Source organism: Microcaecilia unicolor, chromosome 3 (assembly GCF_901765095.1).
Source record: "Microcaecilia unicolor chromosome 3, aMicUni1.1, whole genome shotgun sequence".
In the NCBI taxonomy this organism is placed as follows: Eukaryota; Metazoa; Chordata; class Amphibia; order Gymnophiona; family Siphonopidae; genus Microcaecilia; species Microcaecilia unicolor.
Window position 1 is genome coordinate 311231085 of NC_044033.1, and position 27522 is coordinate 311258606.

The following is a 27522-nucleotide window of genomic DNA, read 5'->3' on the forward strand; positions in this document are numbered from 1 at the left end:
TGAGTTCCATGGGTCAATTTTAACAGACAATGACGAAGAAGGGCAACCTTCGAAAGCTAATCAAGAAATGTATTAAGTTATGTCCAATAAAAAAGGTATCATCTTATTTTCTTTTCCATGTTTTATTTTGTTTGATTTCTATTGATAACAGACAATGAGAAAGGTGCCGGTACTCAGTACCCCCAAGTACCCCCTCAAAAATGCCCTGCTCCTACATGTTATTAGAAAGCTGCCTGGGCCTTTGTGCAGGGGGTGGAAACACACAATGAATAGCTCACAGAACCAATCTGTAGAACTGTGCAGTGACTGCCCTTACAGCATGAGCCCTGGCTGCAAAACAACAGGCAAGCTGTATGCAGCCTCTGCCAAGAGAATATGCTCCGCCCTCCCAACCTGCTACAGTCTAAAGCTACAGTTCACTTAACTTTAGTCTCCCAAGTCATGGCAGTGATGGCACTGCTCATAGCTATCCTCAAGGTAGGAGTTGGCCTCCTGGCACTGCCGGTCTATGTGTTGCATTTTCTAGGACTCTGGGACCCCATCTGTAAGAGGTTTTTCTCCTTCGCTATGAGCATATTTACCAGACTTTTCAACCGCAAAATGCAACAGTACAAGAAGGAGTTGTTCAGTACCCTGGGAGACTTTGGAGGCCCCTCAGGCCAGCTCACCCTGCTGGAAATTGGCTGTGGCAGTGGTGCCAACTTCCAGTTCTTCCCGAACGGCTGCAGAGTAACCTGTGTGGACCCCAACCCTCATTTCCAGAGGTACTTGAGTAACAGCTTGAAGGAAAATAAGCACATACGGTTTGAGCGCTTCCTAGTGGCTTCTGCGGAGGAGATGACCCAGGTGGCCACTGCTTCAGTGGATGTGGTGGTCTCTACCCTGGTGTTTTGTTCAGTGAAAAACATAGACACTGTACTGAGTGAGATCAAGAGAGTGCTTAGACCGGTAAGTACTGGGCACCATGGGGAGGTGTTCATTAAAACTTGCAGTGAATGGGGAAAGGAAAAAATCCATTCTGCTTCTTTTGATATTTAAAAATAAAAGTTAGAAAGCAAGAGATGGATAATAGTGTTGTACGGAATCTACATAGTACGTTTGTCACTATCTTGGAAAGATGAATAGCTGCCTAGGGTAACTCCGGAGAGAGGCATCAGGATTGGGAGTGGACACTTTGCCAGTTTAAATAATGAGAGGGAGAGATCAGTTCACCATATATCAAAGTCAAAAAACAAAACCAACAAATTCATATGCATTGATAGCTTTAACATTCCACGAGCAGTCTTTCCCTTCCCTGTTTTCCACATTCCCCAATTCCGATCACTCAGCCCCTCTTTCTCCATCCCACCCAGACTGCTACTGCCTACTTATCCCAGAGACTATACCGTGCTTAAATATAATGGTGTTGGGTCCAGTGGTGGTGACAGAAGGCAACTAGTGTGGGGTTTCACTGAGCCAACACACGCTCACACAGTAACACAGCAAATGACAGCAGAGAAAAACCTGCATGGTTACATAGTAAATGACAGAAGATAAAGACCTGAATGGTCCATCCAGTCTGCCCAACAAGATAAACTCATTTTACATGGTATGTAATACTTTATATGTATATCCGAGTTTGATTTGTCCCTGCCTTTCTCAGGGCACAGACCATAGAAGTCTGCCCTGCACCGGTTTTATTCTCCAACTACCGGCATCCATCGCCACCCAATGTCTGCTAAGATTCCATAGATCCATTCCTTCTAAACAGGATTCCTTTGTGTTTATCCCACATATGTTTGAATTCCATTACCGTTTTCATCTCCACCACCTCCCGCGGGAGGGCATTCCATGTATCCACCACCCTCTCCGTGAAAAAATACTTCCTGACATTACTCCTGAGTCTGCTCCCCTGCAACTCAATTCATGTCCTCTAGTTCTACCACCTTCCCGTCTCCGGAAAAGGTTCGTATGCGGTTTAATACCTTTCAAATATTTGAATGCCTGTATCATGTCACCCCTGTTTCTCCTTTCCTCCAAAGCATATGTGTTCAGGTCGGCATGTCTCTCCTCGTACGGTTTGCAACGCAAATCCCATACCATTTTCGTAGCTTTTCTTTGCACCGCTTCCAGTCTTTTTACATCTTTAGCTAGATACGGCCTCCAAAACTGAACACAATACTCCAAGTGGGGCCTCACCATTGACTTGTAGAGGGGCATCAACACCTCCTTCTGCTGGTTATACCCCTCTCTTTGCAGCCTAGCATCCTTCTAGCCATGGCCGTTGCCTTGTCACATTGTTTCTTCACCTTCATATCGTCCGACACCAACACCCCAAGGTCTCTCTCCTGAGTCGAGCTTGCTAATCTCTCCCCTCCTATTCGGTATCTCTCTTTTGGGTTTCTACAATCCAAATAAATGCATCACTCTGCACTTCTTGGCATTAAATTTTAACTATAAACTATTACAGAAACCAAAAAACAAACAGAATATCAAATAAATATTTAAACCACAAAAATAAATGTTTATATTAATAAATTGTGCTCAGTTTTTTTGGTGTATTACATAAGACCCGAAGACTCGAGATGTGTAACATCACCATACCACCATCATCGCACACCCTACCTCCACTCTCTATTAATAATTATATCAATCTCAGTGAAAAAATGAAAAAGCTACTTAGCTTGAGTGTGGGGGGGGGGGGGGGGGGAGAGGAGAGGAGAGCTGGGATAGAATTCTTCTCAACGTTCTCATAGATGTTTCAGTTCAGAGAATGAAGCGAGTTCCAAATCAGGTCAGTGCAATCTTTTAAATCTCAAAATCACCCTTTCTATCCGTGACTTATAAAACTGCGGTTTGACCATTCAGTGTCCAATATTCATAGCTCCCTACATGGGCCATGTTTTGACAGAATATTGGCGTCCTCAGGGGAACTAATCTACAAAAATAAAACAAAAAACAGTCACAAAAATACTCTGTGAAAAATCAGTCAAAACTCATTTCATGTGAAGAAAAATCTAAAACATTCAAATCAGCATTTTTAAGGCTTTCACATTGTTATTCACAGTTCGGCAGATCTTAGGGAGGAACAACTCCCATCCGGGTTGGATCCTACAAAAAGGCTCACACATGCACAGTGCTTTTATAAGCTATCAGCTGACTCGCAAGCGCGGGAAATCTTAAAGTAGTGATTGCCATTCTATTTCCCTGTTCAGGCCGCTAGGGGCCACTGTATCCCAATGAAAAATACGTTCTTTTTCCCTCCTTAACAGGATACGGGATGCGTCACCACCATGGGGCAAAACAATCTGAATGAGCACTGCAAATTTTAAATCCTGGGCTGTGTGTTGGGTTTGTGCCCAGTGATCCACAAGAGGTGCCTCATGTTTATGGTTCCTTAAATTACTTAAATGTTCCCCGATTCTTTGTTTAACTCGTCTATTAGTGTGCCCAATGTACCACTTGGCACGTGGGCAAATGATCCCATAGACAACTTGGGAGGAGTTACAGTTTGTGGAACTTTTAAGATAAAAAGGTTTTCCAGTTTTGGGATTGTTTACCATCGTAGTGTGCCAAGCATACTGGCAATATACACATTGACCACAACCCTTATGATCCTTTTCCTCAGGTGTAGTTATATTCTGAGAGGTAAAATTAACAGATGACAAAATTTCCCCCAGGTTTCGATCCCTGGTGTACGCAAATACGGGTGCTTGGTCAAAGCTGAGACCAGCTAGTATCGGCCAGTGTTTACTGATGATGTTACTAATCATGCTGGCCTGACGGGAATGAGGCAACACACAAGTCAACCTATCTATTCTGCCTAATGTATTTGAAGATGGATTTAACAACCAGTGGCAATCAACATTCATAGCCCTCTTGTACGCCCTCTTAATGATCTTGTTTGGGTAAGCTCGAGATTTAAACCTATTGTATAGATCTGCAGCAGACATTCTGAAACTTTCTTGAGAAGCTGATAATTTTTTAAGCCGTAAAAATTGGCCCACTGGGATTCCATTCTTAGCTGTCATAGGATGAAAACTGCGATAGTAGAGTAGCGTGCTGGAATCTGTGGGTTTACGGAACACCTTCGTGTTGAATCTCCAATTTTCTAGATTAATAGTGATGTCCAAATAGTTAAGGGATTGACCCCCCACCAGAGATTCAAATTTAATGTGTTCATCAACTGAACTCAAATATTGAAAAAATTGTTGAAGCTGATCCTCACTGCCACTCCATATAAAAATCGCATCATTAATGAAGCGTTTCCATAGGACGATGTGTGATATAAATGTAGATGAATACAGAAATTTGTCCTCAAAATCTGCCATGTATAAACAAGCGATAGTCGGCGCAACTGTAGCACCCATCGCTATGCCATGAGTCTGTAGAAATAATCTGTTTTCAAACTGGAAATAGTTTTTCCGTATTATAATTTCCATCAGAAGATTCAAAAAATTCACTTTTTCCAGAGAAATCGCTAGTTGTTGAAGATGAGAGCTCACTAAACTGCAAGTATATAAGGATCTAACATCCAAAGATACAAGTTTCAAAAAATTATCATGTATCTCTATACTGTATCTTGTAAGATTTGTATGAGGTGTGCTGAATCCAGAAGATAAGATGGGGTTGGAAAAACCCAAGGTTTTAAATAGTAGTCCAGATATTGGGAAAGGGGTTCATTTAGAGATCCACTGCCCGAAACTATGGGCCGACCCGGGGGTTGCAGTAGAGTTTTGTGAATTTTCGGTAAGAAATATATATGAGGTGTGTGAAGGCGTTGTTTAAACAAATGCTGAAATTCTTCATTTATTTATTTACTAGTAAAAAAGGCCCGTTTCAGACACAAATGAAATGGGCGCTAGCAAGGTTTTTCTCGAAGTGTGTATGTTTGAGAGAGTGTATGTGAGAGTGACTGTGTGTGAGAGAGAGAGAGTGAATGTGCGAGTGTGTGTGTGTGAGAGAGAGAGAGTCTGGGTGCGAGTGTGTCTGTGAGAGAGAGAGAGTGTGTGTGTGAGAATGAGAGTGTGTGCAAGTGCGTATGTGAGACACAGTGTGAGAGAGAGAGAGTATGTTTCACACAGATACAGTGTGTGCAAGAGAGAGAGTGTGTGTGAGACACAGACTCTATGAGACTGAGTGTATGAGACCAAGAAAGTGTGTGAGTGACTGTGTGACACAGAGAGTGAATGTGATACAGTGTGAGACATAGAGTGTGTGAGAGTGAGAGAGAGAAAGACATTGACTGTGAGAGAGAGAGTGTGTGAGAGAGAGAGAAAGACATTGACTGTGAGACAGAGAGAGAGTGTGTGAGAGAGGGAGTGTGTGTGTGACAGAGATACCTCCCCCCCCCTCTCTGGTGTCAGCCCCCCCCCCTCTCTCTGGTGTCTGAGCGTTACTATGCAGGACGCTGAGCTCTGGCTGTGCTTCAAGGAACTGACCAATCCTATTTAATAGAATGCACCTCCAACATTTTGAAGCCGAGAAACCTCGTGTGGTTGGTCACTTCTGCTTGTGACGAACCCGGAAGTACGTGTTGTCAATTCAGGAGATGAATACAGAGAGCAGGAATGCCTCAGCCATGCAGTCAGCTTCAGAATGTTGGAGGTGCGTTTTATTATATAGGATTACGATTTATTTACCGCCTTTAAGGAATTCATTCAAGGCGGTGTACAGTAAGAATAGATCAAACATGAGCAGGAAGCAATTAGAGCAGTAAAAATATTCAAACAACAATACAAAGTATGGCATGGTTATGACTCCATGTGTTATGACTCCAGTCCGAGCTGCCATCAACAGAATATTATTGACCTCTTGTTGGAATTCAGGTCCAGGGTCTTGATCCAGTAATAGATAGAACTTACTGTCGGACAGTTGTCGATGTGCCTCTAAATGATAATCCTCCTTGTTCTGGACTACCACACTTCCCCCTTTATCTGCTCGCAGTATAGTGATGCTCCCATCTGACTTCAAACTGTGTATGACTTCCCTCTGGGATCTGGTTAAATTTGATGGTACATATTCCAATTGTCGTTCCATTGTATCCAGGTCCCTCAGGACTAGCCGCTGAAAAGCTTCTAATATGGCATCAGGTGGCCCCTGAGGCATCCTTATGGACGGCAGATGATGAAACGACATAAACGTTTGGAATTCCTCCTCTGTGCTACTATGTTCTTGTTGTTTAAAATGATGTTTCAGTCTCAATTTACGAAAAAATCTATACAAATAATTGCGATTAGCAAAAGCATCATACCATGTAGCGGGCAGAAAGGATAAACCAAGTTCAAAACCCTTCCAACCCTTCAGCAATATCTCTCACAAATATATTAAACAAAATGGGCCCCAGCACCGACCCTTAAGGAACCCCACTGCTCACTATCCTTTCCTCCGAGCGGATTCCATTTACCACCACCCTCTGCCATCTGTTGGTCAACCAGTTTTCTATCCACGGCCTTCATCCATTTCTTTTGTCACCCAGTCAAAGAAGTCAATGAGATTCATTTGGCAGGATTTTCCTTTGGTAAACCTATGTTGCCTTGGGTCCCGTAACCTGTGGTCCATTCAGTCTGCCCAAAACTGTGGCAAGAGTCGTACCTGCCACTCTGTGCAGGTTACAGTCATTCATGCTTAAACACTGGTTAGCAATTTGCCAACATGCCAACCACATATAGACAGTTAAATATGATGGAGTCTTGGGACAATAGGGAGTTCATTTACAAAACAGAAAAACTTAAAAAAACAGTACAAAGTGGCAGATGGTCTTTTTTCACAAAAACGTCCAAATCGTTATTTTCAAAACTGGGAAATGACAATTCAAGGCAAAGCTTAGATGATAGTGAGTTCCATAAGGTTGTTTTTCCTGGGGTAATTTTCAAAGTAGTTTCACCAAAATGTTTGTTAAGTCACAGAGCAAGAAGTGCAAACATTAATACACTGGGTGGCAAGTGACAGATTATACTTGGAAATGGCAATTTCAAAATGTGCTCTTTCAGTTAGAAATCACAAAGGGATAACCAGAGGTCCCGTCCTCCATAACATTCTTTGGGCAGTTTATTTTTGTGCACCTATGATAAAACTGTCCTCCTCCCCACCCCCTACTGCCACCCGAAATGTTGTAGAGCTGTTTCTATTTCTGTGCCTGCCTACCTGTAATTGTAATTGTCAGTTTTCTGTAGTGGGTGTGAAGAATACAACGAAAAAAATGTTCTACTCAATGTGGAAACTCAAAAGAATAAAACTTTTTTTCCCAAGAAACATCTTCCGCACCCTAGTACAGTCACTAGTGATAAGTCACCTGGACTACTGCAACGCTCTGTATGCAGGTTGTAAAGAACAGACCATTAAAAAACTCCAAACAGCCCAGAACACCGCAGCCCAACTCATTTTTGGAAAAACTAAATACGAAAGTGCGAAGCCCCTAAGAGAGAAACTACACTGGCTCCCGCTCAAGGAACGAATTGAGTTCAATATCTGCACGACTGTACACAAAATCATTCATGCAGACGCCCCACTCTACATGTTAAACCTAGTGGACTTGCCGCCCAGAAACGCCAAAAGATCAGCCCGCAAATTCCTCCATTTGAACTTTCCCAGGTGTAAAGGAATTAAATACAAACAGGCATATGCTACTACCTTTGCGTACAAAAGCACACAGATATGGAATGCACTACCTATGGCCCTGAAAACCATGGACAACTTAACCAGCTTTCGCAAATCTTTGAAGACATATCCCTTCAACAAGGCCTACAAAAGAAATCCTAATGAAACTAACCACTTCTAAACTACTTCAAAAAACCTCTCACACGACTTTATCTATCACCTTTCCATTTAAATCCGCATCTACCTTCAGCTTATTACCGACTGTATTTAAAATCATGTAATAACTATATCATAATAACACTCTGTAAGCCACATTGAGCCTGCAAAAAGGTGGGATAATGTGGGGTACAAATGCAATAAATAAATATTGAAATAGTTTAAGCACATCTCGAGTTTGGAGTTGAATTACATCAGAGTTATTCCACTATAACACACCCTAGAACACCATTATACTAGTCTTCCCTCCTCCCTCACTCAAGACCTTGAACCTTGGCATCTGTGAGGATCATGTCCTGTGATAAACATATCTTCTTGAAATCAGGCCAACGTTTCAGAATGCTGCTGAACATGAAGGGGGGGGGGGGGAATGCTCCGATTTTTCACAAAAGTGCAGAGAAGAGCAATTCTTTTTTTTTAGGGTGGGGTGGGGGGAAGCAGGGAAGCATTGATTTTTTTTTTTAATGCGCAAAAGTTCCCTTAGAACCACTAAGAATTATAGGCAGTGCTGTGTGTCTCACACTCCTACATGTTATTAGAAAGCGCCTGGGCCATTGTGCAGGGGGTGGAAAAACACAATGAATAGCTCACACATAACCAATCTCTAGAACTGTGCAGTGACTGCCCTTACAGCCTGAGCCCTGGCTGCAAAACAACAGGCAAGCAGCATGCAGCCTCTGCCAAGAGAATATGCTCCGCCCTACCAAGCTGCTACAGTCTAAAGCTACAGTTCACTTTACTTTAGTCTCCCAAGTCATGGCAGCAGTGATGGCACTGCTCATAGCTATCCTCAAAGTAGGAGTTGGCCTCCTGGCACTGCCGGTCTATGTGCTGTATTTTCTAGGACTCTGGGACCCCATCTGTAAGAGGTTTTTCTCCTGTTTTATGAGCATATTTACCAGACTTTTCAACCGCAAAATGCAACAGTACAAGAAGGAGTTGTTCAGTACCCTGGGAGACTTTGGAGGCCCCTCAGGCCAGCTCACCCTGCTGGAAATTGGCTGTGGCACTGGTGCCAACTTCCAGTTCTTCCCGAATGGCTGCAGAGTAACCTGTGTAGACCCCAACCCTCATTTCCAGAGGTACTTGAGTAACAGCTTGAAGGAGAATAAGCACATACGGTTTGAGCGCTTCCTAGTGGCTTCTGGGGAGGAGATGACCCAGGTGGCCACTGCTTCAATGGATGTGGTGGTCTGTACCCTGGTGCTTTGTTCAGTGAAAGACATAGACGCTGTGCTGAGGGAGGCCAAGAGAGTGCTTAGACCGGTAAGTACTGGGCACCATGGGGGGGGGGGGGGGGGGTGTTCATTAAAACGTGCAGTGAATGGGGAAAGGAAAAAGTCCATTCTGCTTCTTTTGATACTTAAAAATAAAAGTTAGAAAGCAAGAGATGGATAATAGTGTTGTACGGAATCTACATAGTACGTTTGTCACTATCTTGGAAGGATGAATAGCTGCCTAGGGTAACTCCTGAGAGAGGCACCAGAATTGGGAGAGGGAGTGGACACTTTGCCAGTTTAAATAATGGGAGGGAGAGATCAGTTCACCATATATCAAAGTCAAAAAAACAAAAAAATTCATATGCATTGACAGCTTTAACATTCCAGGAGCAGTCTCTCTCATCCCTGTTTTCCACATCCCCCAATTCCGATCTCCATCCCACCCAGACTGCTACTGCCTACTTATCTCAGAGACTATACGGTGCTTAAATATAATGGTGTTGGGCCCAGTGGTGGTGACAGAAAGGGAAATGGGTCTTGATATACTGCCTTTCTGAGGTTTTTGCAACTACATTCAAAGTTGGTTACATATATTCAGGTACTTATTTTGTACCAGGGGCAACAGAGGGTTAAGTGAGTTGCCCAGAGTCACAAGGAGCTGCACAGGGAATTGAACTCAGTTCCCCTGGATCAAAGTCCACTGCACTAACCACTAGGCTACTCAGAAGGCACCTAGTGTGGGGTTTCACTGAGCCACATAGCTGCCAAGAGGGAGGGGCAGGGGGGACAAAATTCCCCAGGCCCGGGCCTCCAAGGGGGGCCCAGCGTCGCAGTCCCACCTGCCCTCCGTCGTCGACCATCTGCCACCGGGCTGGGCCCCCTGCATTGAAATCACAGCACCTCTCACCTCCGTGTGAAAGCACTGCAGACCAGGGGCTTATCTGCGTGGGGCCACAGGGGCCTGGGCCCCCGCAGATTTCATCCTGGACCCCCCTACCGCCGTTAACCCTCCCCCGCCTACCGCCGTCAACCCTTTCCCCGCCTACCGCCATCACCTGCAACGTCAGACTCCGTCCAACTGGAAGGATGCAGCTTTCACAGCACGAGGATGAACTTAAACAAGACCTCAGCTGGGCTGGCGGGGGTTGGGGTCCCCCGCCAGCTGAAGCAATATTTTTAAAAACCGGCAGGAGGAAGCGGACCTCGGGGGTAGGTGACGGCGGTAGGGGGGGAAAGGGTTGACGGCGGTAGGCGGGGGAGGGTTAACGGCGGTAGGAGGGGAGGGTTGACGGCGGTAGGGGGGATACGGTGGCCGGGGGGGCTATTACTACTACTATTTACTACTATTTAGCATTTCTATAGCGCTACAAGGCATACGCAGCGCTGCACAAACATAGAAGAAAGACAGTCCCTGCTCAAAGAGCTTACAATCTAATAGACAAAAAAATAAATAAAGTAAGCAAATCAAATCAATTAATGTGAACGGGAAGGAAGAGAGGAGGGTAGGTGGAAGCGAGTGGTTACAAGTGGTTACGAGTCAAAAGCAATGTTAAAGAGGTGGGCTTTCAGTCTAGATTTAAAGGTGACCAAGGATGGGGCAAGACGTAGGGGCTCAGGAAGTTTATTCCAGGCGTAGGGTGCAGCGAGACAGAAGGCGCGAAGTCTGGAGTTGGCAGCAGTGGAGAAGGGAACAGATAAGAAGGATTTATCCATGGAGCGGAGTGCACGGGAAGGGGTGTAGGGAAGAACGAGTGTGGAGAGATACTGGGGAGCAGCAGAGTGAATACATTTATAGGTTAGTAGAAGAAGTTTGAACAGGATGCGAAAACGGATAGGGAGCCAGTGAAGGGTCTTGAGGAGAGGGGTAGTATGAGTAAAGCGACCCTGGCGGAAGATGAGACGGGCAGCAGAGTTTTGAGGGGTTGAAATGTTTTGAGGGGCTATAATGTGCCCCCTCACTCTAGCCCCTGCCCCCCCTACCGCCGAACCTCAGATACGCCCCTAATGCAGACAGCAGGGCAGCAGATCGCCTCCCTTTGGGCCTCCTTCCCTCCCTGTGTCCCGCCCTCATCTGACGTAACACACTGTCCAAAGAGGTAGGCCATGATGTCAGAAGGAAAGGGGAGAATAGAAGCCAAGGGGAAAGAGAGGTGGTGCCAGGACCCTCCAGCCTCCCTTCATTTTTACAAATTTCCCATCGCCATTGTTTCCTGATCTTTACTTCTAAGTATTTCAATTGCTACTAACCAGGACCATCTATTGATTTTCCGCAGTACCTTCATCCTATGCCCCCTCTTTCCAGAGATTCTTCTCATGTTTCTTTCAACTGAAAGGAAGCTCTGAAATGAGGGGGCAAAGGATGAAGGCAAAAGGGGATAGACTCAGAAGTAATAATGTAAGGAAATGCTTCTTTACAGAAAGGGTGGTAGATGGGTGGAACGGCCTCCCAGTGGAAGTGGTGATGAGGACTGTAACTGAAGTCAAGAAAGCTTGGGACAAGTACAAGCACATAGGATTGCCTGACCAATTTACTTCAATTCTTTGAAGGAGTAAACATGTGGACAAAGGGGGGTTGATATTGTGTATCTGGATTTTCAAAAGGCGTTTGACAAGGTACCTCATGAAAGGCTACAGAGGAAATTGGAGGGTCATGGGATAGGAGGAAATGTCCTATTGTGGATTAAAAACTGGTTGCAGGATAGGAAACAGAGAGTGGGGTTAAATGGGCGGTATTCACAATGGAGAAGGGTAGTTAGTGGGGTTCCTCAGGGATCAGTGCTAGGACTGCTGCTTTTTAATATATTTATAAATGATTTAGAGATGGGAGTAACTAGCGAGGTAATTAAATTTGCTGATGACACAAAGTTATTCAAAGTCGTTAACTCGCGACAGGATTGTGAACAATTACAGAAGGACCTTACGAGACTGGGAGACTGGGCGGCTAAATGGCAGATGACGTTTAGTGTGAGCAAGTGCAAGGTGATGCATGTGGGGAAAAAAGAACCCAAATTATAGCTACGTTATGCAAGGTTCCACGTTAGGAGTTACAGACCAAGAAAGGGATCTGGGTGTCGTCGTTGATAATACACTGAAACCTTCTGCTCAGTGTGCTGCTGCGGCTAGGAAAGCGAATAGAATGTTGGGTATTATTAGGAAAGGTATGTAACATAGTAACATAGTAGATGACGGCAGAAAAAGACCTGCACGGTCCATCCAGTCTGCCCAAGATAAACTCATGTGTATACCTTACCTTGATTTGTTCACACTTTCCAAAAATACTAGGACTAGGGGGCGATGAAACTACAGTGTAGTACATTTAAAACAAATAGGAGAAATTTTTTCTTCATCTAACGCGTAATTAAACTCTGGAATTTGTTGCCAGAGAACGTGGTGAAGGCGGTTAGCTTGGCGGAGTTTAAAAGGGGGTTGGACGGTTTCCTAAAGGACAAGTCCATAGACCGCTACTAAATGGACTTGGGAAAAATCCACAATTTCGGGAATAACATGTATAGAATGTTTGTACGTTTGAGGAGCTTGCCAGGTGCCCTTGACCTGGATTGGCCGCTGTCGGGGACAAGATGCTGGGCTCGATGGACATTTGGTCTTTTCCCAGTATGGCATTACTTATGTTCTTATGTACTTATGATCTCTGAGAGGAAGAGATAGCAGATAGTATGGACAGGCAGACTGGATAGGCCATATTGTCTTTATCTGGCATCATTTTCTATATTTCTGGATAGTGCTGCTGAAAATTGTTACAGGATAATGCTGGGGCAGTGCAAGAGTGTGGCGTGAAATTAGCCGGTTCACAGCGATATTCAGAAATATTGCTGTCCTAATGTATCTGGATGGTTGTGCTGAATATTGCCAACATCTGGATAGCTCCAGTGGTCAACAGTCTATTTGGATTTTTAGCACTACTGCCCAGACAGTGGCTGCCACTGAATATCTGGGAATATTTTTAAACGCTGTGGCTGATGTTTAAATGACACACCGACCGTGAAGTTTAACTACTGACCCAATAATTTACTGGGTGAAATTTCTTAAAATAAATTTTATTCTGTTGCCTCACATTTATTAACAAATTCAAAACTACTGAAGGTGGTTTATTTTAACCATCATGCCTCTCATTTGTGTCACGAGTGGCGGGTGAGCCCTTGGAGCAGTAGGAACCCTGCTATGGGTGACAGGTCACAGCCAAGCACAAGCAAGGGAATAGGAGAGGACAAGAAGAGCCGGAAAAATCTACAGGCTCCTCCCAGATGTGGACAGGCAAGCGCCAAATAAAGCCACACAAACGCAGAAAAAACAGCAATACAGGAACTCACTCAAGTAAAGGCAGATGGCGTCTTAGGAACCCACTCAGGCAAAGGCAGATTGTGTCTTAGGAACACACTCAGGCACAGGCAGATAGCAAAACAGAAACCCACGCAAGCAAAGGCAGATGGTGTCTCAGGAATAGTACCCCTCAGGAACAGCGTCCCTCTGAACAGTATTTCAGGATCAGGGCCTCTCAGGAACAATGCCTCAGAAATAGCGCCCCTCAGGTACAGCACCCCTCAGAACAGCGTCTCAGGAACAGCGTCTAGGCTGAAGTTGCAAAGGCATGGAGACAGGATACCAGTGTGATTAAATGACACCGAGGCGTGATGTCAGGTCACTGTTTCCTGAGGAGCGGTTCCTGCTACCGTCCCAATTGGTGGACACAGAAGTGCACGCTCTCTGGGGTAGTGTTGTCAGTGTGGGGTGATTGCTAGAGTGACTAGATGCTGTGGAGGAAAAGTCACGGTAAGAGTGTGACAAGATGCTTGGTGGAGCCCCTCCAGTGCACTTGTTAGATTTTCATGGATTTACCCATAGAACTTCCCTATGGGTCCTGCATTTTTTTTCTTCTGGATTCTGAAAGGCACAAACTCCTTTCTCCCGTTTAAGCCTCACTGTTGCACATTTACAGTGAATGCCTCTGTTTACAGTGAATTTCATTTGTTTTCTTCTTTCAGCCTTACACACCACTTAAGTGCAGTTTCTTCACACACAGTGAACTACTTATGTTCCGCAGATCCTCTCTCCCTCACACATACCTGGACCCAATCCAGGACATCCAGTCTTCTTGCCCTTGTAGGTCTCTCAGATCTTAGACTCATAGAGTCTCAGCCTGGCTTTTCTCAGGTAACACCTTCACTCACCGATGGCCTTCTCTTGGGTACTCCCCTTGCTTCAATACTGAAGCTATACCACCACCAGAGGCGGACTGAGAGTGGTCTGGGCCCCCCGCATGGCCACTGCCCAACATCCCCTCCCCTACCGCCGCGCTGCTGTCCCCCCTGACACCCCCGCCATCCCGGTCCTACCTGAAGGGCCCTGATAGTCTACTGGCCTCTGTGGGGGTGAGCATGTTCTTTCCTGCCCTCTGCGCTGCTGCTATTCCCCCACCCGCCGGCGCCACCTGTGGTAGTCTATCGGGTCTCAACAGCAGATGCAAATTTCAAAAACTGACATATTTCAATCACTATACTATAAGTTAACAAATACAAATAAAACAAAAAATGGAAAACATGATGATTACCATTTTATTGGACTAAATACATTTTTCAGTTAGCTTTCAGAGGTCAAAACCTCTTTCCTCAGGTCAGGACAGTATATTGCTGTTAAGGTATTCTGTTCTGATATGAGAAAGGAGGGTTGGGTCTCCAAACATTAGTCAAAAATGTATTAAAATTAATCCAATAAAGATATCACCTTATTTCCATTTTCTGTATTAATTAACACAGCTATCACACTACTTTATCCTAAACTAAAAATAAAATTCATTTTTTCCTACTTTTGTTGTCTGGCCGTTTACTTTTTCTAATTGTTTTGGTCCCAGTCTCTTGTTTCTTCTTTCCTCGATCTCTTCTTAGCTCTCACCAGCGCCTGCCCCTCTCTCCACCCCCTTTCTATCCAGCATTTGCTCCCTCTCTCTCTCTCTCCTTTCCATCCAGCATTTGCCCCCTCTCTCCCCCCTTTCCATCCAGTGTCTGCCCCCTCTCTCCCCTTTCCATCCAGTATCTGCCCCTCTCTCTCTCCCCCCCCTTTCCATCCAGTGTCTGCCCCCTCTCTCCCCCTTTTCCATCAAGCGCCTGCCCCCTCTCTCTCTCACCCCCTTTCCATCCAGCATCTGACCCTTCTCTCTCCTCTCTTCCATCCAACATCTGCATCTTCTGTCCCCCTTCCATCCGGCATCTATCCCCTCTCTCCCTCTCATCCAGTGTCTGTCCCTCCTCTCCCCATTTCCATCTGACAAATGTCCCTTCTCTCCCCCTCATCCAGTGTCTGTCCCTCCTCTCCCTCTTTCCATCTGATCCCTCCCTCCCTGTCATCCAGCATCTGGCCCTCCTCTTCTCCCTACATCCATTGTCTGCCACCTCTCTCTCCCCTTCCATCCAGCATCTAACCCCTTCCATCCAGCCTCTGACCCTAATCTTCTCCCTACATCTAGCATCTGCCAATTGTCTCCTAATTTCCATCCAACGTCTGTCCCCTTCCCTCTCCATCCAGGTCTGTCCCCCTCCCCCTCTATGCAGTGTCTGTCTTTTTTTTCAACCTCCCAACACCCAACCCCTCTCTCCCCCCCCCCCCCACTGGACACCCCCTCTGCCACTGGGAGAGAAGACCGGCAGAGCAACAGCCCATGCCTGAAGGCTGCTGCGGCCCCGCACTTGCTTTTTTGTTGCTGTTGTTGTTAGCTTTTTTTTTTTTTTTGTCACGGCCGCTGCTGCCCAACTGGAGAAACACCAGTGGCCAGGAAATGGATATCGGGTGGAAGGGGGAGAGGGAGGCAGGAGGTTGGATGGAGAGAGTGGAAAAATGGGGAGAGAAGGAGGGGACTATGTAAGCCCCATTGAGCCTGCATTGTGTGGGAAAGCGCAGGGTACAAATGTAATAAATAAATAAATAGACATGGAAAAGGGCTGGAGAGAGAGAGAAGCTGCTGGAGAGAAGGATGTGGAGAAAGGGGGGATCCTGGTTGACAGGAGAAGGAGAGAAGACACTGGGAGGAAGGGTAGGGAGAGAAACAGGAGAGACAATGAAGGATGGGGGGAGAGAGAGAGAGGACATGATGAATGGAAAATATATATAGAGAGACACTGGATGGAAAGAAGGGGATAGAGAGAGACACTGGATGGAAGGATCAGGAGGGGGTAGATTTTGGATGGAAGGATTGGGAAAGGGGTAGACGGATGGAAAGATGGGGAGAGAAAGATGCTGGATGGAAGGATAGGGAGAGAAAGAGGGAAGACGCTGGACAGAAGGATAGGGAAAGAAAAAGGGGAGATTGATTAAAGGATGCAGAGAGAAAGAGGGAGAGACTGGAAGGATGTGGAGAGAGAGAGGAGACACTGAACAGAAAAGGGTAGAGAGATAGAAAGACAATGGATAGAAGGAAGGGAGAGAGAGAGACACACACTAGATGGAAGGATCAGGAGAGAGGGTAGATGGGTAGAAGGATGGGGAGAGAAAGATGGAAGAAGCTGGATAGAAGGGTAGGAAGAAAAAGAGAGGAGATGCTGGATGGAAGGATGCAGAAAGAGGGGAGACACTGGAAGGATGGGGAGAGAAAGAGGGGAGCTGCTGGATGGAAAGGGGGAGAGGACAGAGTAGAGGCATGGGGAGAACAAGGGTGCGGAAAAGATGTAAAGCCCTAGGTAGACCAAGTAAAAAGAAGGAAATTACAGAATGGATAGTAAGAATGAATTAAATCTGAACAGAGAGAGAGAGGCAGAAAAATATTGAAGAAAACAAAGAAAAAGGAGAGAAAATGACAAATGGACAGGAAACCCTGGCAAGAGAGTTAAGAGAAGACGAAGGAAAGCAGAATCAAGAGACTGGGAGCAACAAAATTAGAAAAAGTAAATGGCCAGACAACAAAGATACAGAAAATAATTTTATTTTTAATTTATTATTATTATTTGTTACATTTGTAGCCCACATTTTCCCACCTTTTGCAGGCTCAATGTGGCTTACATATAACCGTTAACGGCGTTAGCCAGTTACGGTTTGAACAAATACATAGTATGAATGACTACAAAGTGATATTGTGTTATAATGAGGTATATGTGTGGTAGGAAACATTTGGGGATACTTAGAGATGGAAAGGGGGAAGAAGAGTCAGGTAATGTCCGTTATGGTCTTTGGTTATATTGTGTCGCAAGTGACCGGTATTTTTATGTTGGGTCATTGGGGTATGCTCTTCTGAACAAGTCTGTCTTTAGTGCTTTCTGAAAATTTAGGTGGTCGAGCGTGGTTTTTACTGCTTTTGGCAATGAGTTCCATAGTTGTGCGCTTAGGTAGGAAAAGCTTGCATAGGTGGATTTGTATTTGAGCCCTTTGCTGCTTGGGTAGTGGAGGTTTAGATATGATTGTGCAGATTTTGTGGTGTTTCTGGTTGGCAGGTCAATGAGGTCTGTCATGTATCCCGGTGCCTCGCCATAAATAATTTTGTGAACAGTCGTGCAGATTTTGAAGGTGATGCATTCTTTGATTGGTAGCCAGTGCAGTTTTTCTCTGAGTGGTTTGGTGCTGTCAAAACGTGTTTTTCCAAATATAAGCCTGGCTGCTGTATTTTGGGCGGTCTGAAGTTTCTTTATGATTTGATCCTTGCATCCCGCATAGATTCCATTACAGTAATCTGCATGGATAAAGTAATGTGGTAGCTGTGTTAATAAAGGTTAATATATGGAAACAAAACACAAAATAGAAAATAAGGTGATACCTTCACTGATTTTAAAACATTTTTGATTAGCTTTCAGAGACCAGCACTTCCTTCCTCAGGTCAGGAGAGGATACCACAACAGCATTATACTGACCTGACCTGAGGCAGGAGGTTTTGGCTTCTGAAAGCTAATTGAAAAGGGTATTAGGCTATTAAATAAAATATTTTCTGAAATGGCTGTGGGTTTGAGGTGTCCCAAGGGGCAGAGCCATGTAGAGTTGGTGGAGCCAAGGCAAAGTGGGGCGGGACTGAGGGTGCACTAAAATCTCACTCTCAAAAAACTTGGACCCCTTGGCAGCTCTGCAGGTATCAGCTGGGCAGAAAAGGAAATCAAATGTCCAACTTCACTTTTGGGAACACTCCTTCACCTTTAGATAAATCCCTTCCTCCTTCAAGGGTACCACTTTCTTTTGTCCTTTGGAAAAGACCTGGGTGGCACTCCAGAACAGAACCCTCCACAACAATTGAGACTGTGTGGCTATGTTCCCACTAAGCTGTGCGGGAGGTTTCTGCCTGCATTTCTGATGATTTGGGGGATGTTGCTGCAATATCATGTTTTCAATTGTAAGGCACAGGCAAGCTTTGTAGGACTCCCAAAGGACCTACCTGCCTGTCTCTTGTAATTGAAAACCCAATATTGAAGCACCACCCATTATCAACAGCAAGAACATGGGCACAAGACTCCTGCACTGCTTAGAGGGAATGGCTGACTGTTGATTGTACTTGCTTCTGGGTGGCAAAAAGGAAGCAAAAGACCCTTTTCCCTCCAAAACTCTCTTTTATGATTTTTAGGATCTCCTAGCTCCTTCCATTGTTGCTCCTTACACAGATGGAATCAACTAGGAAGACAAAATAAAAATCCAGCAACAATCTGATGAACAGCTGAATACCGCTGAGGGGGACAGAATATATTTTTCTCCTCCAGCCTTGCTGAGTAGCTTCACATGGTGACGTTAAAGTTAAAGTGTGGTAAGAAGGAAAAAGGATACATAATGGTCACACCACCCAGGAAAAAAATGTGCTCACCTGTAGCTAATCCAGTAGGGCTAGTAGTCATAGTGCAAAACCTTCAGGAGAAAATAATATTCTTGGTGCAGCAATTCAATTCAATTTAGGTCTTATATACCGCTAATATCCCCTGTTTAGGGTTCAGTGCAGTTAATATCATTAGTGAGACAGCAATTACAGATTTATAAGTAAGACGGGTGAATATATTCTTATTGATTAGTTATAGTGTTATAAAGCGTTATAAGGTATGATTATAGTTTGAATTAAATTAGATGTTTCTAAAGTTCATAGGGGATCGATGATCTGTGAGTATTGTATTCCAAAATTTGGGAAGAAGTAGGTTTTTAGCTTCTTCCGGAAGCTGAGGTGGTTGTTCTCTGCTCTGACAGTCAGAGGGGTGAGTTCCATAATGGGATCCCTGCCACTGAGAAGAGCAAGCTAAATGTCTTCTGAGATTGGACTCCCTTGTGAAATGGAGGTGCAAGGATCAATTGTTCTTTTAGGCTAAGGTGAATGTATTCGTGGACCCACTGCAGCAGGAGATGAAACATAGAAATTAATGAAAACATTAAGACGACTAAAATCTATTAGGTGGACTGCTGAAAAAGGAGAGATAAAGTACCTCTATTATTGTGCCAGAAACCTTGTATTTGATTACAGGGAGTATATAAAGAAATCTCACCAAGAAATGAAAAACAAAAAAAAGAGGAAAAATATTGGGGTAAATATTGAGCTGGCCGTAGTCAGCATTTTTTTGGGCTGCTGTTAATGCCAGGCCATGGCACTTAATATCCAGTTATGTGCTGCAAGCTATCACTTATGCGGTTAAGTGCACTATTCAGCAGTTCACTGCATAAGTTAAAGCAGACAAAGACATGACTGTGTTTTATGTAGTCCAATAGGCGGTTGTGCTGCATATTGGCATTTAAACGTAGAAATGCTGACTGTGCTCCTGGACCGCCCACAAAATAGCCAGCTTGGCACTTGACAGTTAGTGCTGATATTCAGTGGTACTGCCTGGTTAAGTCCCAAAGTGTCAGCTAACTACTGTTGTTAAGGCAATTCTCTAGATGGGGACCAGAATTTGTATAGGCTAATCAAAGAATTTTCAATTGATTTAACTTTCAAAATTGCCCTAGAATATAAAACTTTCCTTCTTGTGATATAAATCTAAATATTCCCAATAATTATAATAATAGCAGTTTCAGCAATGTAAAATGCTACTTCAGAGCCACAATTGAGTGCTATGCAGTTTAAAACAGCCTCTCCTCTCTATCAGAGCTTGGCAGGAAAAGAAAGAAAGAAAGAAAGAAAGAAAGAAAGAAAGAAAAAAGGTTACACAGGGCAAATTAATTAATTAAGCAATAAGCATTAAATTAAAGAGACTATCAGGTATCTCACCTATAGCCAGAAAGTTGAGAAGTTTGGAATTTTAAGGTCAGAATTTACTTTACTGTGCAAGAGTTAGGTTCAGGGGTCCAGTACCTGGAAATTTACAAACACAATTGGTTTGTCTCCGCTTCAGAGCCAACACCCACTTCCTACATACACTGTGCTGTGGGGCTGTATGTTAAGGGGGAGGGAGAGAGGCTGGATGGCCATTTGTGTCTCTCAACAGTAAATAGCCATCAAGCCTCCGCGCCCCAACCTCCTGCACATAGGGCCATGGAGGTTGGAATGAACAGGTGGGCTTCTGTATGGGCACCATTATCACAGACATGCATCAGCTTTCTCATTCACACTTCACATTTCATGCAATGCATATTGCTGCCTCCTCTCACATCAACAGCACCATGTGGTTATATGTAATGCACAACGCACACACTGTTAGTTAAAATGTGAAAAAAAATCTTTATGTACAGACCCCAACATATTCCCCCCACACCCACCCCTACAAATTCCCCCCCCCACAAAACTCCCCCAAAACCCCCACAAAAATTCCCCAACACCCCTACATATCCCCCCAACCCCCCCTCCAACATTTCCTCCCCCCAACATACAAACACCCCACCCACCCACCCAACAACCCCCCCCCCAAATACACACTGTCACCCCCTCCCCCCCCCCCCCCCCCGTCTAGGACGGGTGGCCACGGCCTCTACTCAAGGCCCTTTGTAGCAGGGTAATGAGCAGCAGCAGCACCACCCTGAGTGGGCCCTGCAGCTGCTCATTACCCTGCTGTATGAGTCTTAGCTCCTGCAGCACCTGGTTCTGGCCATCTACCAGGTGCTGCAGCACCTGGTTCTGGCCATCTACAAGCTGCTGCAGGAGCCGCACAACAGTTGCAGGGCCAAGGGCTGGAGGTGGCCCAGGGGACACAGATGATGGCCCAGGGGATGGAGGTGGCCCAGGCGATGGCGCTGCCTGAGGCAATGGAGGTGCCTCAGGGGATGGAGATGGCCAAGGGGAGGGAGATGCCTCAGACGGAGCTGCAGGTGGGGAGGGGTCCTCGTGAATGTCCTCATCAATGATGAGGACCCCCTCCTCCTCCTCCTCCTCCTCCTCCTGGTGGGCCGCCTCCTGGCCTGGCTGCTCCTCCTCCTCCTCATCCAGGTGCCCCTCCTGGCCTGCCTCCTCCTTCTCCTCCTCCTGGCCTGGCTCCTCCTCCTGCAGGTGGCCCTCCTCGTCTGCCTGCTCCTCCTGCTGGTGATGGAGCCCTGTGTATGTAAACAGAGTATGGTTGAGATGAGCACATGCAACATGGCTTGCATAGTGCTGTAGCTGGGTGACCTGAGCCAGGGGATGGGGGAAGGTGTGAGGAGGCGTGGCCTATACCCTGGGGGACTGAGACATGACAGGGAACCCTGGAAGCTGCACTGACAAAAAACACACAGGACATGTTGGCAGATCACACTCATTGGGGACCAGCATGTTTGCATTGTGAGATGCGACAAGGGTTTGGTGACGTGTTTTTGTTGTTTTTAATGGGGGGGGGGCAGTGGGAAGGGTGTTTAGCACATTACTTTTATGTGAGGGAGGCCATGACATCCAGTAAAAGTAGGGCCTCAGGCAGGTCTACCAGGACACACTATCCACCCACCCCAGAAAGGGGGAGACTAAAGTGAGGCATGTCATCTCATTCATCTGGGGGGGGGGGGGGGGGGGGGGGATGGTCGTTGGAAGTTGCAGCCACAGTCATGGGAGGGCACCTGCAACCTGCATCCTTGATCTGGCACCAATAAATATGTTATTACTTATTAGTTGGCTATTAGCCACATATTATACAGGACATTTGCATTAATCAATAAATATATTTACAAATCAGTACAGGTGTCCTGTTTTTGAATACTTACGGCGAGCCCTGAGGTGCCGTCGCACTGCCCGGATGAGGTCGGGCCTCTCCCGCCTCACACGGCGGAACCTCCTCCGTAGGGACTCCAGGTCCCGGTGAACACCGAAGCGTCTGTAAGATATAAGTTTGTAGAGCAGGAGTGAGGGGATGGTCCTTCTTGCCCTCTGCACACACATTCATTTGTAATTCAAATAGCAGAGAGAGGATCAACACTGTTGGGGGGGGGGGGGGGGATCACATCCATTGGTCCAGATTCATAGAAGCCACCTTTGTACAATTTTTGGGGGTGCTACCCCCAGTGGAGATCACCCCTCCCTGGATCCATACAAGGCATTTATTCTATATTGGGGGTGCTGAAGCACCCACAGCAGCCACCGAGTTGGCTCCTATGCAGATGATGCCATAGAGGTGGCCATGAGGCCAGAAAGTACCGTTTGTATGCATTATAATTTATGCTTGTAAAACTACTTTATATGTGTTAGCATTACCCTGTTATCAAGTATAGTATACGTTTAATTGGTATAATGTTTCCACTATTCCGATGTGTTGTAAGCCACATAGAGCCTGCAAAGAGGGGTGGGAAAATGTGGGGTTCGCAGGCAACAAATAATTAAATAAGGAAATACATTATTGTAGGGATGTGGGAATGGTCGTCCTTTCAAGAACATACATTTTATTAGTGATTGTGTATGTACCCATAGTACATATTATCCATGCATGCACACTCCAGTTACTGGTTACATTGATGACGGAGCTGTTATATGTGTAGGTACAGGAGGGGGGGGTGTGGGCCAAACACTTACCTTTGAAGCCTGTCCCTAATGCGGGACCAGGCTCTCATAGCCTGTAGCCTGGGGGGCAGGTGGTGGTGGCTGATAAATAGCCGATGCCAGTGCCTCAGGCATAGCCGCACCAGCAGCAGGCTTTCTTCGTGGCCGAAGTTTGGCTCACGTTGGTGCGCCATTTTTTCAGGTGTTGGAAAACATGTGCCTTATATAGATGTCCTTGCGTGACGGACATCGTTTCGTGCACAGCTCCATATATGGATGACCTTCCCATATATGGCCCTATCAGCACGTGGACACCGTCGTAAGCATAGACGTCTTTGACGTGCATGCCTGGTTGTTATGCGTGCGGAACTTGCCTTATATAGGTGAGTATGAAACACCCGACCCTTTTCACATATACACAATATGCATATAGCTGCATGCAGTTCTGGACATCCAGAAAGGTCACATATGAGGAATATTCGGTAGAGCAGCATGATCTTTCTGTACTTGACGCATATAAACGTTCCTCATATTTTCCCGTACCTAGATGTCCAGAACAGCATGTACTGTACTTGCGGGACACCTATGTACATTCTTTTACACACTTTCTGATTTGGGCGTTTGCACCTGCGATAATCGAACGTGTTAGGGCGCCCAATTTAGTCACGCTTATGCGCTCCTCATTTGGTGGTTTTGCTACAGGGATAATCGATTATCGAAAAACGCCCATACTATTTTCCGATTATACATGTCTGATTTTGGACGTTTTCGTAAGGACGTCCTATTGCGTACTTGGACGCCCTTTCGATTATGCCCCTCCACGTAAACCACTTTGTATGTAGTTGCAAAAATCACAGAAAGGCAGTATATCAAGTCCCATTCCCTTTCTATTAGAATATTTCAATCATCTCTCTATATAAAAAGCAACACCAACGTTCTATGAAGCCTCCAGCCGGAAGTGTGAAGGGGGCGAGATATCCGGTTTCCCTATGAGTGTCTGCCCCGCCCTCTCTGTAACACAGTCAGTGAAGGAAAACAGCAGAGCACGAAATCAAATCGCTGGCTCTGTAACAGTGAAGGACTCAGAGGGGGGAGGGGAGAGAGGCCAGAGGGCAGGGACACACACACTCCCACATGCACACAGAAGAAAACATTGCTAGCCCCCGTTTCATTTGCATCAGAAACGGGGCTTTTTTTACTAGTTTTCCATAAAGACTCCTGAAGGCAGACCTGTGGCAAAAAAACAGTACTGTGTCCAGTCTGCATCAATAAATTCTTTCCAAGTGATTGAAGTTTCCTGTCTGTCTGTGGTTTGCTCACGTGTTGCATTTGTCAACAGTCCAGCACTTTACCCTTTTTTCCAACATACTTTCCCCTTCAGCCTTCTTTTTTAAATCCATCCTCTTTAGTGAAGCCAGTAAAAAGGTTGTATTTCCTATATACTTGCAGTAAAGAGAAGAAACAGGTATGAAATTCTCAAGAACAATGAGTGCAGAAGAATGAGCTAACCTTTTACTCATCCTCAGAATTTGTGTTAAAGCGCCAGTGCTAGAAAAACCGTGCGCTCAGCTTTCGAATCTTTTGCACACTTCTCTGTATTGAATAGTTAACACCTTCACTACAATGGGATAGTTTTTAGTGGTGGGTGCAGTTTGTGAGGTGGTAGGGCAGTTGCAGGGGGTAGTGTTTGGGCTGCGGATAGTTTATAGAGTAGTAGGGCAATATACAGGGTGGTGGTGGTGTAGTTGGTGAAGGTGGAGTTATTTGATGGTGGAGGGCCAGTTTTGGGGTTGGAATCAGTTTGTGGTGTGGTGGGATAGTTGCAGGGGGATAATTTTTGGGAGTGGGACAGTTTTTAGAGTGGTGAGGTTTGGATAGCTTCCTAAAAGAAAAGTCCATAAGCCATTATTAAAATGGACTTGGGAAAATCCACTGCTTATTTCTGGGATAATCAGCATAAAATGTATTGTACTGTTTTGAGATCTTGCCAGATGCTGTGACCTGGATTGGCCAGGACATAGCTTTGGGAGACAGCTTATGTGGTGGAGCAGTTGCAGGGGTACTTCATGGGGTGGGGCAGTTTGCAGGGTAGTGGGATAGTTTTTGTGGGTGGGCCAATTTGAAAGTATTGGGACAATTGTAGGGGGAAGTTTTTGGCATGAAGACTATGTGGGGTGGAGGAGAAGTTTACGGGATGGTGGAGGTTTTGGGGGTGGGGCATGGGCATTTTGGTAAGGGTGGGTTTAGGGGTCATGGCAGTTTGGGGGGTTGGGAGAGTAGAAAACGAGGCAGTCTGAAAGGTAGAATTCTCTACGTGCTATGTTTCACTGTATGTATGTTTCTATGTTAGAGAAGCTGGAACTCCTTCTCCCATAGAAATGCATTGGGACATGGGGTGGGGTGCCTTCTTTCTCTGGAATCCCCATCAGATTTGGCCCATTTTTAAAACTCAAACTGTCTTTTTACCATTTTTTCCAACATGCCAAATTTCATCTCAGTTCATGAGCAGAGAATTGCAATGGTCATGTTAGTCCACTTGGATATGTGGAAATGAGGGTCAGCCAGTGAGCTGTAGGTGACACGCCTTTATCGGACTAATTTAACATATCTCTGTAATTCTTGAAAACTAAAGTTAATCCAATAACTTGATTGTTGACCCTTTTTTCCACATATCCCATTCTGTCCTCCAAGTGCCCTGCCCTCTCTTACCCCAACCTATTCCCAGCATAGCCTGGGAAAGGTGAGCCACAGCACAACCGGGAGGACATTGACTGAGTGCAGTGGCCTTCACGTCCTGTGTCAGCAGCTTCTGCCCTTTGAAAAGTGAGGTAGGGAGGGATGCCCCTTGAACAAGGAGCTAGGTGGTCACCCTAGCCAAGCAAAATGTTGCCCCAATAAGGGTTCCCAGTCTCCCTGTGGGTCATTTGTCAGAGAAGACGGGCTAATATTGGAATCTACGATTATTAAATATCACCAAAATACTTGTATTTTTTAGGGCGGTGGCTTTTTCTTCCTGGAACACGTAATCGGACATGCTTCCAGCTGGACCTTCTTCTTCCAACAGATCTTGGATCCCACCTGGCAGCGATTGTTTGATGGGTGCCACCTGATGCGAGAAACCTGGAGGAACCTAGAACAGGCTGGCTTCACAGAGCTGAAACTACGGCACATAACACCGCCAATGAAGCTGAACCCGGCCAACCCTACTGTCCTTGGATATGCAGTGAAATAACTTCAAATTTTCCTTGTTTTAAAGCTGAGAACCAGAAGCTGGGGGAAAGAATGGAGGAGTGAAGGGGAGAAAGTGGTAGAGAAAAGCTTCTATTTTGCTAGCTTAGTTTGAATTTTAATCATAGTAATATAGAAAATGATAGCAGATAAAGAACCAATTACTTTCACAGTGGGGACAAAAATCAACATCAAAAGCAAAATCCCAGTGCTTAATATGTACTGTAATGATCTTCAATAACTATATTTCACCATGAAACCTCAGTGGCAACTCGTTTCACAAGAGCATACAGCTCAAGACTCACCATGTCTTCTCATCGGATAGTCACAAGGTGGCTAACATTTAACAATTGTAGAAGTTTCAGAACTTCAATGTGAATTAAATATTCTTTAAAATTTGTCAGACAGACATTCATGACTGCGTCAGGGATGGTCACCAGTAGTCTGAGGGGTCACAGTTGCAGGGGGATAGTTATTGAAGATCATTACAGTAAATTAAGCACTGGGATTTTCCTTTTGAAGCAGATAAAGACCAGCATGGCCAGGGCCACTGCAAGATTATTGGGCGCCCTTATGCCCCCAATTAACTTTCAGGTCCCAAGCCCACTATTGCCTCTTCCACAGTTTTGATAATTAAACTCTACTATTATGGTCGCTCTATAACAATTCTTTAAAAACTCAGACATCATATTTTAAATATTAAATTTTTTTCAGGTAAAAGTACATGTAAACAGTTCTTTTGAGTTTGTGTGGTGGTCAAGTTTATTGCTCTGCTTTCACTGCAGCTGGTTTTTGCTGCTCCCTAAAAGTGTTGCTGCCCTAGATGATCACCTAGTCTTACTACTACTAATCATTTCTATAGCACTACTGGAGGTAGGCAGCACTGAACATGAAGAGACAGTCCCTGCTTGACAGAACTTACAGTCTACCTTTTTTTTTTTTTTAATTACATTTGTACCCTGCACTTTCCCACTCATGGCAGGCTCAATGCAGCTTACATGGGGCAATGGAGGGTTAAGTGACTTGCCCAGAGTCACAAGGCACTGCCTGTGCCTGAAGTGGGAATTGAACTCAGTTCCCCAGGACCAAAGTCCACCACCCTAACCACTAGGCCACTCCATATCCAGGACAGCTCAACTATCTTATCTGCCCAGCCTAACTGCTGCTCCATATAGATTAACCCCCTCTATGCCTTTGTTTACAGCTGTAATCGCTAAAGGTCAGGATGACTGAAAGGGAGACTTCCATCTTCAGGCATACTTTTGCATATACCTGACAAAAGTAATCTTATGTGTGAAAATATAGCCAGAGCCTTCTTCAAAGGAAGAAAAACATTCCCATGGTGTCAAAACTACAAGAGCGGAATACAGATGCTGTTAGCTGCAGTATCTCCCTTTCAAAAATACATGAATTAAAGAGGGTTTGCAAAAACTAGGATCTGTGCTACATTTTCACCAA

The 27522-nt window shown here is 45.3% G+C and overlaps 1 protein-coding gene across 2 annotated transcripts; it reads left to right on the forward strand.

Annotated features, from left to right (window-relative positions):
* Window positions 1-402: 402 nt before the first annotated feature.
* Window positions 403-26787, forward strand: LOC115466793 (methyltransferase-like protein 7A). Of its 2 annotated transcripts, none has more exons than XM_030198313.1 (2): window positions 403-948; window positions 25832-26787. In XM_030198313.1, the coding sequence occupies exons 1-2, from the start codon at window positions 442-444 to the stop codon at window positions 26066-26068; spliced, it is 744 nt and encodes a 247-aa protein (XP_030054173.1). In that variant the 5' UTR covers window positions 403-441; the 3' UTR covers window positions 26069-26787. The 2 variants fall into 2 exon arrangements, with proteins under 2 accessions (XP_030054173.1, XP_030054172.1); XM_030198312.1 differs by lacking the exon at window positions 403-948 and adding an exon at window positions 8525-9060.
* The last annotated feature ends 735 nt before the right edge of the window (window positions 26788-27522 follow it).